At 40.7% G+C, this 17,304-nt stretch overlaps 1 protein-coding gene across 2 annotated transcripts in view; it reads right to left on the reverse strand.

Moving 5' to 3' along the window:
* Nucleotides 1-4,866, reverse strand: part of KCNIP3 (potassium voltage-gated channel interacting protein 3) — a 155,662-nt gene extending 150,796 nt beyond the window's left edge. For both annotated transcript variants that reach the window (XM_074209239.1, XM_074209238.1), the window contains exons 1-2: nt 4,796-4,866; nt 2,828-2,902 (exon numbers count right to left, since the gene is read on the reverse strand). In XM_074209239.1, the coding sequence (XP_074065340.1) occupies nt 2,828-2,902; nt 4,796-4,810 (90 nt within the window). In that variant the 5' untranslated portion in view covers nt 4,811-4,866. The remainder of the gene's footprint in view (nt 1-2,827; nt 2,903-4,795) is intronic.
* Between the last annotated feature and the right edge of the window lie 12,438 nt (nt 4,867-17,304).

Genomic DNA, 17,304 nt, shown 5'->3' on the forward strand with positions numbered 1-17,304 from the left:
ATTCACTCAGAAAAAAAGGTGATCGTACCTCATAAAAAGATTAGATTCATCATTCAGTTCTTTTAACACCTTATTAGCAGTTTGAGATTACATTCTGGTTTTCCTGGATAGATACAAGATCAACTCCCCCCTGTTTAATTCCAAATTGTTTTCCAAATGGCTGGACCAATTCACAGCTCCTCCAACAGACTATTAGTGTGTCTGACTTTCCACTCCTTTCAGCATTAACTGTTTCCATCTTTAATCATCTTTGCCAAGTTGATGGGTGGGAGGTGACATCTCAAAGTTGTTTTAATTTACATTTCTCACATTATTAGTGATTAAGAGCATTTTCCCATATGGCTGCTGATAGTTTGGGTTTCTGCTTTTGAAAACTGCTCATATCATTTGGACACTAGATTTATTTATAAATACACAGAAGAGGGGAGGTGTGACTAGAAAGTGATGAGACTTTTTTTAAAAAATCATCAAGGGTGGACAGTGGCGCAGTGGATAGAGTACTGGCCCTGCAGTCAGGAGTACCTGAGTTCAAATTCGACCTCAGACACTTAATAATTACCTAGCTGTGTGGCCTTGGGCAAGCCACTTAATCCCCACTGCCTTGCAAAAACCTAAAAAAAAAAAATCATCAAAACTATTATCTAAGACTCAGAAGAGCTGGGAATGGAATTCCTATACCAATGAAAATGAGGTTCCTTATATTCTGGGGGGGGTGGGCTGGAGGCGGGGTAAGAAAATTGCCTCTTGAGATGTCAAATATCTGGTTTCTTCCACTTTGAAGATTGCCTGAAGCTTAGAAAAGTTCATCAGCAGGTATTTATTAAGCACCTATAGCATTCAAGTATACAAGGCATTCTTCTAGGCCCTGGGGATACATATGCATGAAAAGTCACCCTAAATTACTCTAGCTATCAACACTCCTAACTGAGCACCTAGGAAAACTTTCTTCCCCTTCTTTCCCCCAAATCTAAATCTTTCTCATCTTTCAAGGTTCAACTCGATTCCCCACATTTTCTAAGACATTTCTCCTACAATCCCAAGTGGAACAGTCTCCTCCCCCTCTTTAGCAATGATCACCTGAATCTTTGTTTGGGAAAGGAAGGAGAGGTACCTTTAACTTGGAACCTCAGAAGACTTAAGGTTTAAGTTATGATCCTGCCACTTATGAGCTGTGTAACTTGGACAAATCATTGTCACTTTACCGCACTCTGAGCCTCAGTTTCCCAATCTATTAAAATCAGGATAATATTTATATTACTTAGTTAATTATGAGGAAGTACTGCATTAGCTTACACTGTGGGAGGCAGCACAGCTGAAGTGTCTTCCACTAAGTACCTTTGTTCAGCTCCTCCTCTTTGTAAGACAGGTCAATGGGTGGGTCAAGGGTTTGGGATGGATTATGCTAAAGTGTATCCCAGTCCGAAATTTAGAAAGATGTAACTGTGCCAAACTTGTTTCCCTCAAAACTTTTGTCTAGCTCAAGAATTCCCACAGAGCAAGGGTTCAGGCACACAATCAGAGTCTATGAATCAGACACTTTCCCTCCCTTATAGAAGCTTTGAAAACTGGTTTTCCTTGGTAGGAAAAAGCTGACTCCAACCCCCCCCCCCCTTTAGAGTTCTCTTTCACTACACCCCTTATAACTGAACTTGTTCTCCAAAGAAGTCAAAACTTTCCCATCCTTGTTCAAATACTATTCCCACTCCCACCTGCCTGTGGAGATCTTGCCCGTCCTTAACTACTATCACCACTTCTTTCCCAAATCTTCACCCAAAGAAAGGAATTGAGACCAGGATCTTAGGAAAGAATTCAAATGTTGTCTCTCCTATGAAGCTGCCAACACTTATCCCTCCCAGTCAGAATGAACTTCTCTCATATCTGGGATCTCAAAGCATTCTGGTTGATGAGTTTCTCAAGGCACTTGCATTTTCTAAGTGCCTTTACAGTTATTTGGCTACAAATACAAAGAACAGAAATGCAGGCCTGAACCATGATGTTGGCTGAACTCAGTTGAATGAGGGGATAGGTTGGGTGGGGGGAGCTAGGTGGCCAGTGGATAAAGTGCCAGGTCTTCAGTCAGGTAGACTCATCTTCCTAAGTTTAAATTTAGGCTCAGATACATGCTACTTGTGTGACCTCGGGTCAGTATGCCTCAGTTTCCTCATCTGTAAAAGGAGCTGGAGAAGGAAACAACAAACCAGTCTAGTTTTTTTTTTGCCAAGAAAACCCCAAAAGAGTGAGAAGCCACTGAAAATAACTGAACAGCAATGAGGAGGTAACTGAAGAGGTGACAAGGGGAGACACCAGGTGAATTCCAAATTGTCACCCTGACTCTCACCCCTCCCTCCCCCAGGGAAAGGAGGAGATGCCTCCAACATCTCGGTCTCGGAAAGCAGATGTCCAAGAAGTATCGTCCGAGAAGACAGCAGGCTGTAGGGGATAGGAGGCAGGAGCCCCAAAGATGATCAGGAAGGGGGAGAGGAGGCAGAGAGCCCAGAGGAAGAGGAAGGTCTGGGTGACCCCGGGGACCAGGGCAGAATCTCCCCTCCCCCCCGGCCCCCCGTTCCATAGCGGTTCTGTGGCTCCTGGTCACAGCCAAGTTTCCAGGAGTGCCTCAAGTCCCCTGAAGGAGACTGAGAAGGAGCTCCAGACACAGAGACCCCTCCTTCTTTCCTTTGAGCTCCTCCCAGCCCTAACTCCAGGCGGAGAGAAAGCACCGGAGGGAGGGTGAAAGTTTCCTCCTCCTACCGTCCCCCCAGCCCCTTCGGGGCTAGGCATCACCCCAGCCCCCCCAGCCTCCCCTCCTCCCAGACGCGGCCGCTCTTACCTGCAGGGTGGGAGAGGCTGAGGAGGTGTCGGTGGAGCACGGCAGGTGGAGCTGGCGAAGCGAAGTCTGATGGAGCTGAGGGAACAATGGGTCGCGCTGATTCTCCTCCCATGTTCCAGCCCAGCTCTCCAGAGCCTCCGTTAACCCCTCCCTGCCTGGTGGGCTATTGGCCACCGACATCCTTTCCTTGCATCGCTCTTCATTCCTGTCCCCCCCCTTCTCCCAGACCCTCAGCAGCTCGCAGCCTCTGCCTTAACCCTTTCGTTCTCCCTCACCCTTCCAGGCTGATTCCGACTTGAGTTCCTGAGCCACCCCCACCCTTATTGCTTTCAACTTGACCGTTCTGCAGGCTACCCGACTTATTGTCCCCTGCACATTCTCCCTTCTGCCTCCTCTGCTTTTCTAACCCAACTGAATTCTCAGGGCTCTAAATCTTCACTGGCCCTTTGTTTACCCATTCGGATCTGAACTTTCTGAGCCTTGGAGATTTGGAGGGAACACTGAGATGATCCTAACAGAGGTCCATAGAAGAGTCGAACCCAGTTGTCCTAAGTGTTCCTTTGAGTTCCCATTGACAGAACTCGTCTTCGTCCCTCAGCCTGTGCTCCTAAATCTTCAGATTTCTCATCTGTCTGTCCTTTGTTTATGCCAAGCCCTACCACTATCTCTCATCGATGAGGGATCTCTAATTTTAACCCTTGATCTCAACCCAAGCTTTAAATCTGAGCCCCTTTAAGAAAACATATTCCGAAAAGGCCAATGGGCTATAATGGAAAGATTCCTGCAGAGAAGTTTGAGTTCTGGGCCTGGCTCAGACACTGATTGATTAGTGTATGACTTTGGGTAAATCTCGTAACCTCTCTGAGAAGTTAGGTAGTGCAGAGGATAGAGCACCAGCTCCAGAGTAAGGAGGATCTGAGTTCGAACTGGGTCAGACCTAACCCTGATTGTCACCCATCCAGGACCATTTCCAGTCATGTCCTGATTCCTAGCTGGCCACTGGACCCAGATGGCTCTAAGAGGAGAAAATGAGACGGGTGACCTCGCACAGCACCTCCTCACTCAAATCCATGACACCTCCCTGATGTCATGGACTACTTCGAAAACGAAGGATAAAATCATCACCAACCTCTCTAAATCTCAATGTAAAATGAGGAATAAATTCTAAGGTCTTTTCTAGCTCTAATATTCTATTCCCATTTCCTTGAAGGTAAAGGGGAAAACCAAAGAAACTACCCTCCTTCTTCCTCTACTAAGTCTCCAAAGAGAGGATCTTCAGTGCCTCCAGAGTGAAGGGGTATAAGAACAAAGAGCCTGAACTGTTCTCCCAAGCTGCCAAATGTGTGTGGCCAAACTCTCAGAATTTCCCAAATCCTGGGGGGGGGGGGGGGAACTTTTTTCTCCTTCCTCTATGCTAGTCAGTTGATCTTTCCCCAGACAGACACTTTTAGTGTCCTCCCAAGGGATTCTTCCTAGAGTTTTGCCTTTTTCTGAATTGTGAGAGCACTGAGTGATCCTCCAGTTTTTATCTAAGTTTTACAGCCTGGTCCCAGGTCTTGCAAATGATCAAGACTCACAAGAACCTGTCATGTCTTGCCTCAGATTATGCCTGCAACCTTCTGTTTCCCCCCTCAGCCCTAGAGTCACAAAGAGATTAGAAAGCTTATCCCTTCCACTGAACTTGCCCCCCACAAAAAACCCTGGCCCTATAGTAATTTCCTGAAAATCCAGAAATCATGTTTCCAGCCCCCTGTTACCTCAGAAACCCAAACCAAATTATGTTTCAGAATTATGAAATATTACTTCCCTTTCCTCTCTAGTCAGGCAGGGATGGATGTCAAAAGTAGGGGGTCAAGTTACCCGGGGTGGGGGTTCTGCACCAACAATCACCGGAATCTTTTCTCTCCCAAAGCAGGCTCCCCAGGGAACCCTCCACCTTGCCCCTAATAAGGAAAAGAAACAACTCACCTTTGCTCGCTGCATCTTCCAGGCTGATGGAAGCCTTGTTGCCTAGGACGCTCTTGGAGCAGATGATAAAGCTCTGGAGCTGGCGCTCGAGAATGTTGGGACAGACACGGGCCCACTTGGCAGCAGCATCATGTTTGCTTGGACTGAGACGTGATTTTAATTTGCATCTCTCCCCGACCCCCCCTCCCCTACTCCTCCCTTTCTCCCTCTATTTCCTTCTCAGTGATCTCTCTTCTCTCCCTCCCTCTCTCTTCTTTCTCTCTCATCCCTTCTCTTTTTTTCTCTTTCCCTCCACCTTTTTTTCTTTTCCATTAGCTGTTTTCTCCTTTTCCTTCTATCTTTTCCTCTCTTTTCTGCCCTATCCCCACCTCTCTTTCATTTTCTCATCCATTCTCTCTCCTTCTCTTTCCCTCTCTTTCCACCCTCTCTTCAGAACCTCATCTCTCTTCTTCATCTCTTCTGTTATCCATTCTCTCTTTCTTTGCCTCTTTTCTTCACCCTCCTATTTCCCTTCCTGCCTACCTCTCTCCCCGCATCCTTGTCTCTGGTCTGAATGGTAAGATGAGAGTATTTGTGATGGTGCCCTGTTTCCCTCTCTCCTATTTGTCTTATCCCCAACGTCAGTGCATTTCCTGGGGAGCTATATTTTGCCCCCTGCTCTAAGGTACAACCTCAAGGCTAGGGTCCTGCTGAGGCCAGCAGGTTTGGGTGATGAACCAAAGAGTAAGCTATGAACATGCCCATTATCATCATTTTAGATTACATGTAACTGACCTAAAAAAGGCTAGAAGGAATGCATATCACCCCTACTCCCTCCTCTTCCTCCTTCTTGTGCAGCAGCATCCTAATCTTAGGGAACCATTCTATAAGTGAAAAATCAGAATTCAAACTTGAAAATCTCTTATCCCAAGAGGCCCCCAAAAAACTATCTAATCCATCCTCCTGCTTCTCAGCAAGACTCAAGTTACCAGTGATCTGTGACCACTGTTTTTATAATAAGCCTGTGCTTCAGGCAAAAGATTCACATTCCCATCTTCACTCCCCTAGGTCTGAATGAACAGAGCTTCATGGCCATATGGTCACCCCCACAGTGTCTGTCACTAATGTCCTAGCAGCTTCCATAGGCTCAGATTGCATGTAGATATGTGGACAATCATTCCATCAACTTGTCATCTGCAAACATCCTCTAAGTTTGGAAGATGGGTGAGGGAGCATTGATGAGGAAACATGTTTCTGCTAGAAGACCTCTCCCTTGATGAAAGGGACTGTCATAGCCTAGAAATCACAAAGATGTCAGAAACACTACCCTGGAGAAATCCTGTGAACACATCAGCTCAGGATTCTGTCTCTAAAGAGTAGTCTGAGGATGGAGATGGTGACTATTAATGAATTTTACCTCAACAGTTTCTGCAGGTACCCCCCCAAAATATCCCTAATTTCCCCTTAATAATCTCTGATAAATCTGATAAATTTATTATCAGATAAATCAATTACTCATCAGTTAACCTAGATCTCCCTTCCTGACCCTATTGTTACTTTCAGACTTTTCAAATACCTCTGGGGTCAATGAGTTCCCTCAGGTTAGCTGAGAGGTAGGGCAGGATAGGAAAAGGAAATGAAGTTCTGAATTCCAGTGCCATGGACTAGCTGGGTAGTCTTGGGAGCAAGGACTTGGCTTGAATCCAGGTATCACCGCTTACTGCCTTTGTGAACTTGGATAAAGCAATTCACTTCTCTGAGCCTCAGTTTTCTCATCTATAGTATGAGGAAGTAAGTGTACTTGTCCCTTCCACCCCTAAATCCCACTATTTTAGCTTCAATAACCCTCAGCTCCCTCTTCTGTAAAATAGGAATAATAGTTCTTTCAGCAACCTCACAGTTCACACATGGAGACATGTATAGACATATATATATATATATATATATATATATATATATATATACACAAATATACAAAAACAAATATATACTATAAAATTTATACTATATATATATATACTCTCTATATATTATGGTAGATCTATATATACTATATACTATATATGCTATATAATATATATACATATTATATAATACACATAAAAAGTATATCATATACCTACAATGGATTATGTACTATATAATAAATATTATATATGTACAAACACTGTATATACACATATATATGTATATATTCACACACATATATACTATGTGTACTTGTCTCCTCCATTAGAATGTGATTTCTTGTTTCATTCTTTGTATTTAATCCCCCAGAATTTAGCCCAGTAACTGGCATACAATAGGTCCTCAATAAATTGATGCTTGCTTGCATGCTAACAAACACTAGCACTACTGACTCCCTATGAGTTTCTGTGGATAATGCAGTAAGATAATGACACAAAGCACTTTGAAATTATAAAGTCCTAGGTAAATAAAGGAGTTAAGGGGACTTAGTATAACTGGTGACCATAATCCCTTCCCTCTATAATCAAAGGCTATTCTCCCTCTGCATCTCCACTCCTTAGAATTCCTAACTCCATTTAAAGCTAAACTCAAGAACCACTAGGAGTTTCTTTTCCCTTAATTAAGGCAGCTAGGGGGTGCACTGAATATAGCACCAGTCCTGGAGTCAGGAGGACCTGAGTTCAAATATGACTTCAAACACTTGACAGTTATTAGCTGGGTGAACTTGGGCAAGTCACTTAACCCTGACTGCTTCAAATCCAGTTTTCCTAATTCATATCTGATACTAGATCCAGATGACTCAGGAAGAGAAAGTGAGACTGGTGACTCAGCATAGTCCCCCTCACTCAAATCCAATTCATGGCATAACCTCGCTGATGTCATGGTCTTCTTCCTGAAGAAGGGCAAATATCAGCTATTAATATTCTCTTCCCTTAATCCCAGAATTATTCACAATATAATTATATGCACTTTGTATTCGCTTATCAGTACATATATTATTTCCATCTGGTAGAATGTAAGTTCCTTGAGGTCAGGGACTATTTAATTTTTGTCTTACATAACAGCCTTGCGCATGGTAAAATAAGTGCTTTGATTGAATGGAATAAGAGCTAACCCAAGCCAATAAACACCTATTAAGTGCCTACTATATGCATGGCACTGTGTTAGTCTGGAAATTAAAAAATTAAATTTTTTTTAAAAACCCTCCTCTTTAAGAAGTTCATATTCTACTAAATTATAATAATCCCATTTCAATATTTCTTTTCACCACTGTGAATCACAGGAGGCATTGTGGGTTAATGATTAGAGAACAGATTTTTGAAGCAAGGAGAGCCAGTCTAGCTTCTGACACATGCTGGCTATGTGACCCTGGAAAAGTCACAATCTCTTAATGCTCTAGACAACTGTCTAAGATCATAAATTGCAGATAGGATGCTAACCTATGTTAGTAGAAGGAATTTCCTTACCTAGAAGTTTTCTATATTAATCAAATCCCAGGGATAATTCCTATCCCTGTCCTTAATGCAGGTCTTCATCCTCTCCATCTTCATAGATCGTTTCAATAGTTGCTGTGCCACCCTCCCCAAAAGTCATCATTTGGTGCAATGATCACCCCTCTGGTGATGAAGTCTCCAAAGCAAGCTAAGTTGTTAAATGATACATAATCTTTTTTTTCCTGGGCCCACAAATCAAAATCCTTCCAAATTGATAAGAACTACCAGGGTAACTGGGTGACACAGTAGATGGAGTGCCAGACCTGCAGTTAGAAAGACAATTCAGCCTCAGACTTTCACCACCTGTATCACTCTAAGTCATTTAACCCTGCTTGCCTCAGTTTCCTCATCTGTAAGATGAGCTGGGGATGGAAAAGGCAAACCACTCCAGTATCTTTCCTAAGAAAACTCCAATTGGAATCACAAAGAACAGGACATGACTGAAACAACCAAATAACACCCAAATTTATTTTCCAAAAGTATACCTTCCATATCTAGCCACTGGACCCAGATAGTTCAGGAGGAGAAAGTGATGCTGTGTTAAGTCACCAGTCTTAAAACTAATTCCCTCATTTAGAACTAATTCACTATCTTGTTCTGGCATCACCTCTCTAGAAGGCCCAAAATCGTCATCATCATCATCATCATCAACTACCCCAGTGGTGGTTAAATGATTAGCTTAAGGTCACATCGGTAATATTTGGCAAAACCAGATTTTTAAACTCAGCTTTCATTTTCAGCTTCAAACCCAGCACTCTTTCCACTCATTCATTATCATTCTTATTTTTTTTACACATTAAGAAAATGACTAAGAGAGATTAAATGAATTGTTCATGGTTGTACAGCTCCTTAATGGATGTCAAGGTCAACTACTTACTTTTCACTAGACCTCATGTAATAGTAAGAATGAAATCTTGTGACCTCCAGCCAGAATAACCCCAGACATGGGCCAAGATTGGCTTCTGTTATTCATGGCTAGTACTCTCATCAATGTTGTTTGAAAAATGAGAATAATTTTGGAGATAGATAGCCAGTCCAAAGAATCATTTCAGTGGCTCTCAGGCTCTCAAGACAGCCCCCACCTGGAGTCTGGGTCCTTCCACAGACAGTCCTGACAGGAACAGCCTCTGACCAGCAAAGTTTACCTTTCCATCCATTATTTCCTACTGGCATCAGCGTAGCACCAGCCTCGATAACAGTTCCCATGGAAACCAGTCCTCAGAACTCCCCCCCCCAACTCATCCCTCCCCTGCACACAGACACACACACACACACACAATCTTCTCCTTCATCTTCTTTTTCTTTCTTTTGAGGCAGCCAATTAGCTCTAACTTACAGAACCTCAGGGGAAAAAATAGTCAGGGAGCTGTCAGCTTCTCTTCAGGCCCTAGAGAGGATTTAAAGGGGACGGTTGCTGGATACTAGTCATCAGAGGGGAGAATCTTTGAGATGGAATCATTCATTGGATGGAGCTACCCACAGCTTCAATCTTGAATTCCCACAAAAAAAAAGAACATCAAACAAGTCAGGAGACCTGGATTTGAGTCTGTGCTAGAACTACCTTGTATGACTTTGGGCAAGTCACTTGACTACCTTGGTTCTCCATTTCCTCCTCTGAATAAATGGTCTCTCAAGTTTATTCTAGGGTTAAAATTCTATGATTCACTTGACAAAAATTGTCATTTGAATTATCAAGAAAGAATTCTTCGCAGAGGGGAAATTATCAAATCCTGAGTTTTATCTTATTGGAAGAAATTCCTGGAAATGTGAAGATTTGACCAGAAGGTTCCATGATTAACTTTATTTGCATCAAATGCCACACCACCAAAGTCCTAACTTTGTCAGTATCGGAGCAGGAGAGGTAGTGATAGTGATGACTAGCGCAATAGCATCTATACTCTAGCAACATGGTGAGGATGCTGGTTTCTAGTGGAGATTCCCCTACAGAAGTGTGTATCACACCTTATTGAAAGGGTTAAGGAAATCTCCAGGCCTTGGAGATATATTCACACTTCATTGAGAGGGACAATAATACAAGAAATCCAGTTCTATTCAATAAACATATATTGGGGCAGCTAAGTGGTACAGTGAATAGAGCACCAGCCCTGGAGTCAGGGGTACCTGAGTTCAAATCCAGTCTCAGACACATAATAATTACCTAGCTGTGTGACCTTGGGCAAGTCACTTATCCCCATTGCCTTGCACAAATTAGAAGGAAAAAAACATATGTTAAATCCCCATACCATGTCAGTGTGCTAAGAGCTGAAATAAACTTCAGCAAGCATATGATTGGCTGAGGTTACTGTGAATTGGATTAGCCCTAATCAAGGGAGTCTTTCTGGTCATATTTTCACTTGCACATGGTCTCATTTATTAAATAAGAATCCATGCCAGCACATTATTGCATTGTTGGTGGAGCTATAAATCCAGTCATTTTGAGAAACAGTTTAGAATTAAACTAAATAAGTATACACCTTTTGATTCAGGAATATCATTTTTTATAGCCTTAGAAACAGAAAGAGCGATATCTCTATCTGTGTATATAAAATATATATTTACATGTGTCTATTATATATTTCTATCTATAAAACTTTCTATCTATATATCTATATATGTATCTATTTGTATTTAAACATATATTAATATATATGGATACAGTATAGCACCATCATACAGACTGTATAATTTAATAGTTTAAATAGCTTTAAGCTTTAATAACTTAAAATTCACTAAGAATTTTGGAACAGGATATACATGCATAAACACACCCCAAGGAAGTTTAAAAAATACCTGTGGACAAAAATATCAATTACAGTACTTTTTGTAGCAATAAAGAATTGAAAGAAAAGTAGGTACCCAATAAATGGGTAACAGTTGAATGAACTGTGATATATAAATGAATTTCATTATTATTCTTATTCCATAAAAATACCTAATAAAAGGAAACTTGAAAAACTTGAGAAGACACATAAACAAAAACAGAATGAAATAAAGAGTGCTTAAGTCAGCAAATTATATGATTTTTCACAATAATGTCAAGGAAAATAACACAGAAAGACTTCAGAGCTCTGAGTAACACAATGACCAATTATGACTTTAGAGAAATGAAAGTGAAGCAGGTCTCTCTCCTTTTGGCAGAGAGGCAATACATTATAGACATAGAATGAGACCTGCATTGTCAGATGTGGTCAGTTAGTTCATTTGACTTCTTTGTTAGAAGGGAAATTTCTATCAAGGGAGTTTTATTGGAGGTTCTATAAATGAGAAATCATAGAGAAATGCTAGGACGTAAAATAAAGGAGCATCAACAATGCATTAAAAAGTTCCCCTCCTTCACCCCACAGGTATATGAAAACACTACTAAGGAGATAACTGTCTATTAACATTGAATGTTAACATAGAGTGATATATAAAAGAATGAGATGGATGCACACTAAAGAGCTTACCAGGGACATCAAGGATGCTCTATTAAGATTTTAAACAAAGCAAGAATGGGGAGAATAATTCTTGCGCTACTTTTCACAGAATAATGATGAGAAAAGTGCTTTGTAAAATGTAAAGTACAATAAAAATGGGAACTATTTTTAGCAATAGTGGCATTATTCCTAGTGAACAAAAAGCTTTTCCAAATGCTGTATTCATAACTGAGATTGTATTAATTGCATTGATCCATCACACACTACTAATTCTTTTCAATGAAATCCAGAAAATATGCAAAAATTAGTACTACCCAAATCAGAAAAACAAAGTGGATGAAAACCACTTATTGCCCAGATTGACATGTAGTTAGCAAGCTCTTTTGAATCATATAGCTATATGGGAGCCAGGTTTGGGAGAAAAAAATTCTGTAAATCAGCTCAGCAGCTTTTAGCATATCTTATTTAAAAGGATGATGGAAATCTCCCTGGAGCACATAAAGTATGGGAGAGTAGCAATTAAAAAAAGATGGATGGTCTAGACTAAATAGGAGATTAGTTGGTAGTGTGGCCACAGTATAGAGAAGTTGAGAGAGAGAGAGAGAGAGAGAGAGAGAGAGAGAGAAAAGCAGAGTAATCAGTCTACAACACCCACTTCTGCCATATTTGGAACATGAGTGACTAATAACTACTGCTATGATATTAAAAAGATGTCTAAGCATTTGATAGTACTCCCAACTATTCTAATATCCAGCTAGGAGTTTAGAGGAACTGTGTTCTTAGAGTAATCATCAAGCAGGTAGTTGTGAGCCATTAGATTCAGATAAATGACTATCCCGAATAGCTCTTCAAACCTAATAAAAAGCGAATGTTTGCAGAATCATGGAACTAAATATTTTTTGCACTAGCACAGAATTGAGTTAGGAAACTGCATTGCTTTCAACAGTCTCATGTAATGATGCCATTGAAACCCATCTCTCCAGTACCCCCTTGGCTGTGATACAGGCTTGTAAACCACAGAACACCACCATCTGAGAAGGATCAGAACTAAAAGACTAGTTGAATAATATGGAAGAACAGTCCTTTAAAGAAATGCAAATTAATAAAAGTCAAATAACAGGGGCAACTAGTGATGCCTTGGATAGCCCACCAGCTCTGAAATCAAGAAGACCTGAGTTCAAATTTGGACTCAGGTACTTAATATTTACTTAACTGTGTGATGTTAGGCAAGTCACTTAACCCTATTGCTTTGCAAACCCTTCCCCTCCAAAAAAAGTCATATAACAAAATACTCCAAAAGATAAATAAGGAAAATGCAAATCAAAATAACTCAGGGTTTAACTGATACATAGAAAGTTGGCAAAGAATGATAAAAAATGGAAATAGATAATATCAGATAGGTTTTTGGAAAGACAATCACACTAACATACTATTGATAGAGCTGCCATTCTGGATTTCAATGTGGAATTATGTTCAACAAGGGCTTGTTTTTATACCATTTGACCCAAATATTTCACTGCTAGGTATGTAACCAAAGCTCAAGATAAAAGGAAAAGTCTCATATACAATAAAATATTTACAGCAGTACTTTTTGTGGTAGCAAAGAACTAAAAGCCAAATAAAAACACATGAACTAGGCAGAAGCTAGAGTACTCAACCTAGATTCAGAAAGATCTGAACTCAAATTCTGCCTCAGACACAAGTTCTGTGACCCTGAGCAAGTCACTTCTACTTATCTCAGTTTTCTCATCTCTAAAATGAAGATAAAAGTAGCACTTAGAATACGTATTTATAAAGCAATCTGTAAACTTTAAAGTACTATACAAATGCTAGCTATTTATGTCTAAGAAGCAGCCATTGACTCAGTGGACAAAACACTGGACCTTGAGTCAGGAAGAACTGAGTGCAAAGTCAGCCTCAGATAGTACCTAGCTGTGTGACCCTGGGCAAGTCACTTAACTCACAAATGCCTGACAAAATGGATCCACCAAAGAAGAAAATGGCAAACTACTCCAGGATTTTTGCCAAAAAAAAAACAACAACCAAAGAACAAAACCTGAAATGGGATGACAAAGAGTCATACATGACTGAACAATACTCACAAAGTTCACAGACTTCAAATCAAGAACCCTTATTGTATTGGAAATATATGGAAAGTTACAGTCAACATTCTCAAATGACAAGAAGGCACAGAGGAGCTATTCCAGTGAGAGAACCCATATAGATGAGAACACAGAATTACCTATGTATCACAAAATAAGTAACAATCAATTTTGATAAGTGATGGGTTAATAAACTATCAAAAATAATCAACATTTATATAGTGCTTGCAAAATGCTTAAAATATTATCTCATTTAATCCTTCCAACAAATGTATGAAGTAGGTTCTATTATTATCTCAATTTACAGATGAAAAAAGTGAGTCTCACAAAAAGTTAAATGACTTGCCCAGGGTCATTCAGCTACTGCGTATGAGGCAAGATTGAAACTCATGTCTTAATGACATGACCATTCTTCTACTGTGCACCACTCTCAGTTCAGCCAATCCATCTATCTAAACTCCATCCCAACATTGCTCTATCATGAGACATAAATGTAGTTCATAGAATTGGACAGGACTTTAGATCCAGATCTAGATTATTCTTTCTTACTCAGACATCTGAAACCTAATTTAGTGGTGCCTTCCTCTCCTGGATTCCAGCCAGTAACTATCCCATTTTTCTTTTCCAGGACCTTTCTTTCCAATAGTGCCAGAGAGAAAATTTCCTAAGCAACTGTTGCCTACTTCAAGCTTAATCTAGGTGACTCTCCCCTCTTCAATTAATGTAATCCTAATCCTTTCTTCTTGCCCTAAATCAAATCATATGATGTCTGTTTCCATTACAGTTTCTTGTGCTTTCTGAGTTCCTATTCCCCTTAAATACCCATCTCTTTATCTCAGAATCACAGTTTGACTCATATAATAACAATAGCTTGTATTTAAATACCAATTTAAGTTTTTATAAAGTATTTTACAACATAATTTCATTTGTTCCTCACATAACCCTGGGAGGTGAGTGCTATTATTACATATATTTTATAAAGAAACTGAGGCAGGGGTTAAGTGATCACAGAGCTAATTGTTGTTTGTTCTTCCTTCTCGAAGACCATGACATCAGGGAGGTGATGTCATGACAATACATGAACTGGATTTGAGTGAAGAGGAGCTGTATTGTCACCAGCCTCACTTTCTCCTCCAGAGTCATCTGGGTCTAGTGGCCAGATAGTCATCAAGAGGACTGTGAGCCAGGGTTAAGTTGGATTCAAACTCTCATCCTTCTGACACCAAGGTCAGTGTTCTATCCACTGCCCCAGTCTGAGAATGGATGTGAATTCTGATCTCCCTGAACCCACATTCAGTATTGAAGCAGCTGGTAGCTGAGTGGATAGAACATTGGGCTTTGATTCACTTATTAGTTTACTTCCTAGTTGTATTGTCCTGAGCAAATCACCTAACCTCTGCCTGCCTCAGTTTCCTAAACTGTAAAATGGAAATAATAACAGCACCTACCTCCCAGGATTGTTGTGAGGATCGTATGAAATGTATTGAAAAAAATATTTAACACAGAACCTGTGACTTTTCCTTTCCCTTATCCCACATAGCTCTGGAGGAGAGAATGAAGCTGATGACTTTGCACAGTGTCCCCTCACTTAAATCCAAATCACTCGCAAGTCATGGCATCACCTTCCTGATGTCATGGTCCTCTCGGAGAATGAAGGACAAACAATAGTCCACGTTGCCACTTGGCCGCCCTGAATGAACGAATTATACTAGTTCAAAGTACAAATATTGGCATTTCTAAAGCTCAGTTCATATTGTGATGGCTCCTGCCTGATGGCTGCTGGTGACATAGGCAGAGAATGGGCAGAGATATGGCCAATGGTTAACTATCAGGACATTGATCCAGATAGTAGGGACTAGGTCTCTTAGAAGGCTGCCATGCCTGAAAATCTGTGGGGAAAGAGGAGAAAGGATTTGGAAGAGGAATCAGAATGTACTATAAGTGAAATCTGTGAACAGTATTAAGACTCAAAGAATCTTGGCAGTGAAGTGGCAGCCGCAATAACTGGGGGAGAGCAGGGTAAGTGGGAGAATACAAAGTATTTGATGAGGAGCGTTCAGAGTGGGAAATGGGAACTGGAGCCAAGAAATCAGGACAAGAGTATGTCATCCACAATGGCTCACATAACATCACAGATTCTAAAGAATTCAAATTTGGGGTCACCAAAGGGAAATGGAAAAACCCCATACTATACAGTACTCAAGTAATAATAAGAGATTCAGGGTCAGATCTCTAGCCTGCCTAGGGTAGAGGCAGAAGGAAGGATTTATTGTGGAAGAGGCCACAGGTGGAGTGGGGAATCCACACAGTTGGAGAGAATAATTCCATCAAGGAGATCACAGGTCCTAGGGATTATTTGTCTGGTCCGGTTGTCTTCAGCCACCACCCACTAGCTTAAATCTGTTCTTTAAAAGGTAAATAGCCTTGGGAGGAATAACACATTAAGTCTCAGCTAGTCATTAACACTTTAATGAAGGAGCGAGTGAATAAATAAACAAAAAAATATTTAAGTTCTTACTAAATGAAGAGTACTAGGCTAGGAGTTGTGGATACAAATAGAAAAAGTCGGAATTTCCCTGCTCTCAAGGAGTTTACACTCTAAATGGGAGGTAGTAGGTAAAATAAGCTATAGGGTAGGAGGAAATTCTTTGAATTTTGAAGGGTACAGTCATAGAAAGCAAAGTTTGGGAGTCCTTAGGTTATATCAAATCAAAGTAAATTAAAGATGGGGCCAAGGATATGGGAACAAAAGGGCAAGACAGATAATAAGATCTGGTGGTCTTCTATTTCTCCAGAAGAAATACAGTTGGTGACTCCCTTCCTGATGGAATAAAATAGAAAGTCAGCATAGAAAGACACAAGTTAATGGCAGACTGTCTGCCTACCATTTCCTTGGCATCAAACCCATCCAAGTATTGTGAGCAAACACAGTCTTGGATCTGGTTAGCCCATGTTTGAGTTCATAAGGCAGTGAGGGAGAAGACCCCCCATAGTATCAGGTCTTCCTGTCTCCCAGATGAGTTCTGGCCCAGAGTTAAGAAACAGACAAAGGAAGAAGACGAGACTCACTACCAGGAGAGTTGGGTCTTTCCTCAGTCTGGCCTTCCCGGAAGGGTTCTGAGCAGCCAGGACTAGGGAAGGGGGACAGAGTTTGGAAAATAGAAAGAATTGTGATTATGCCAGTAGATCATCCCCACTAACCCTAGATTGGCTTCCAAGCCTCTTCGTGGACCCTCTTCTCTTTTCCTTCTATTTTATTTCTTTTGATGACTTCATCAGCTCCCATGGATTTAATTATCATCTCTACAATGATGAATTTCAGATCTACTTATCCAGCGCTAATATCTCTCCTCATCTCAGTCATCTTGACAACTACTTATCAGACCAACTGAATGTCTTATAGACATCTTAAATTCTACATGTCCAAAGTTGAACTCATTTCCATTCTCATCTTCCTAATATTTCTATTACTGTCAAGGACACCACTAAGCTGCCCGGCACCTCCAAGTATTATTTTTACTCCTCATTCTCTCTTACCTCCCATACTTCAG

This window comes from Macrotis lagotis, chromosome 1 (genome assembly GCF_037893015.1).
Source record: "Macrotis lagotis isolate mMagLag1 chromosome 1, bilby.v1.9.chrom.fasta, whole genome shotgun sequence".
NCBI classification, from domain to species: domain Eukaryota; kingdom Metazoa; phylum Chordata; class Mammalia; order Peramelemorphia; family Peramelidae; genus Macrotis; species Macrotis lagotis.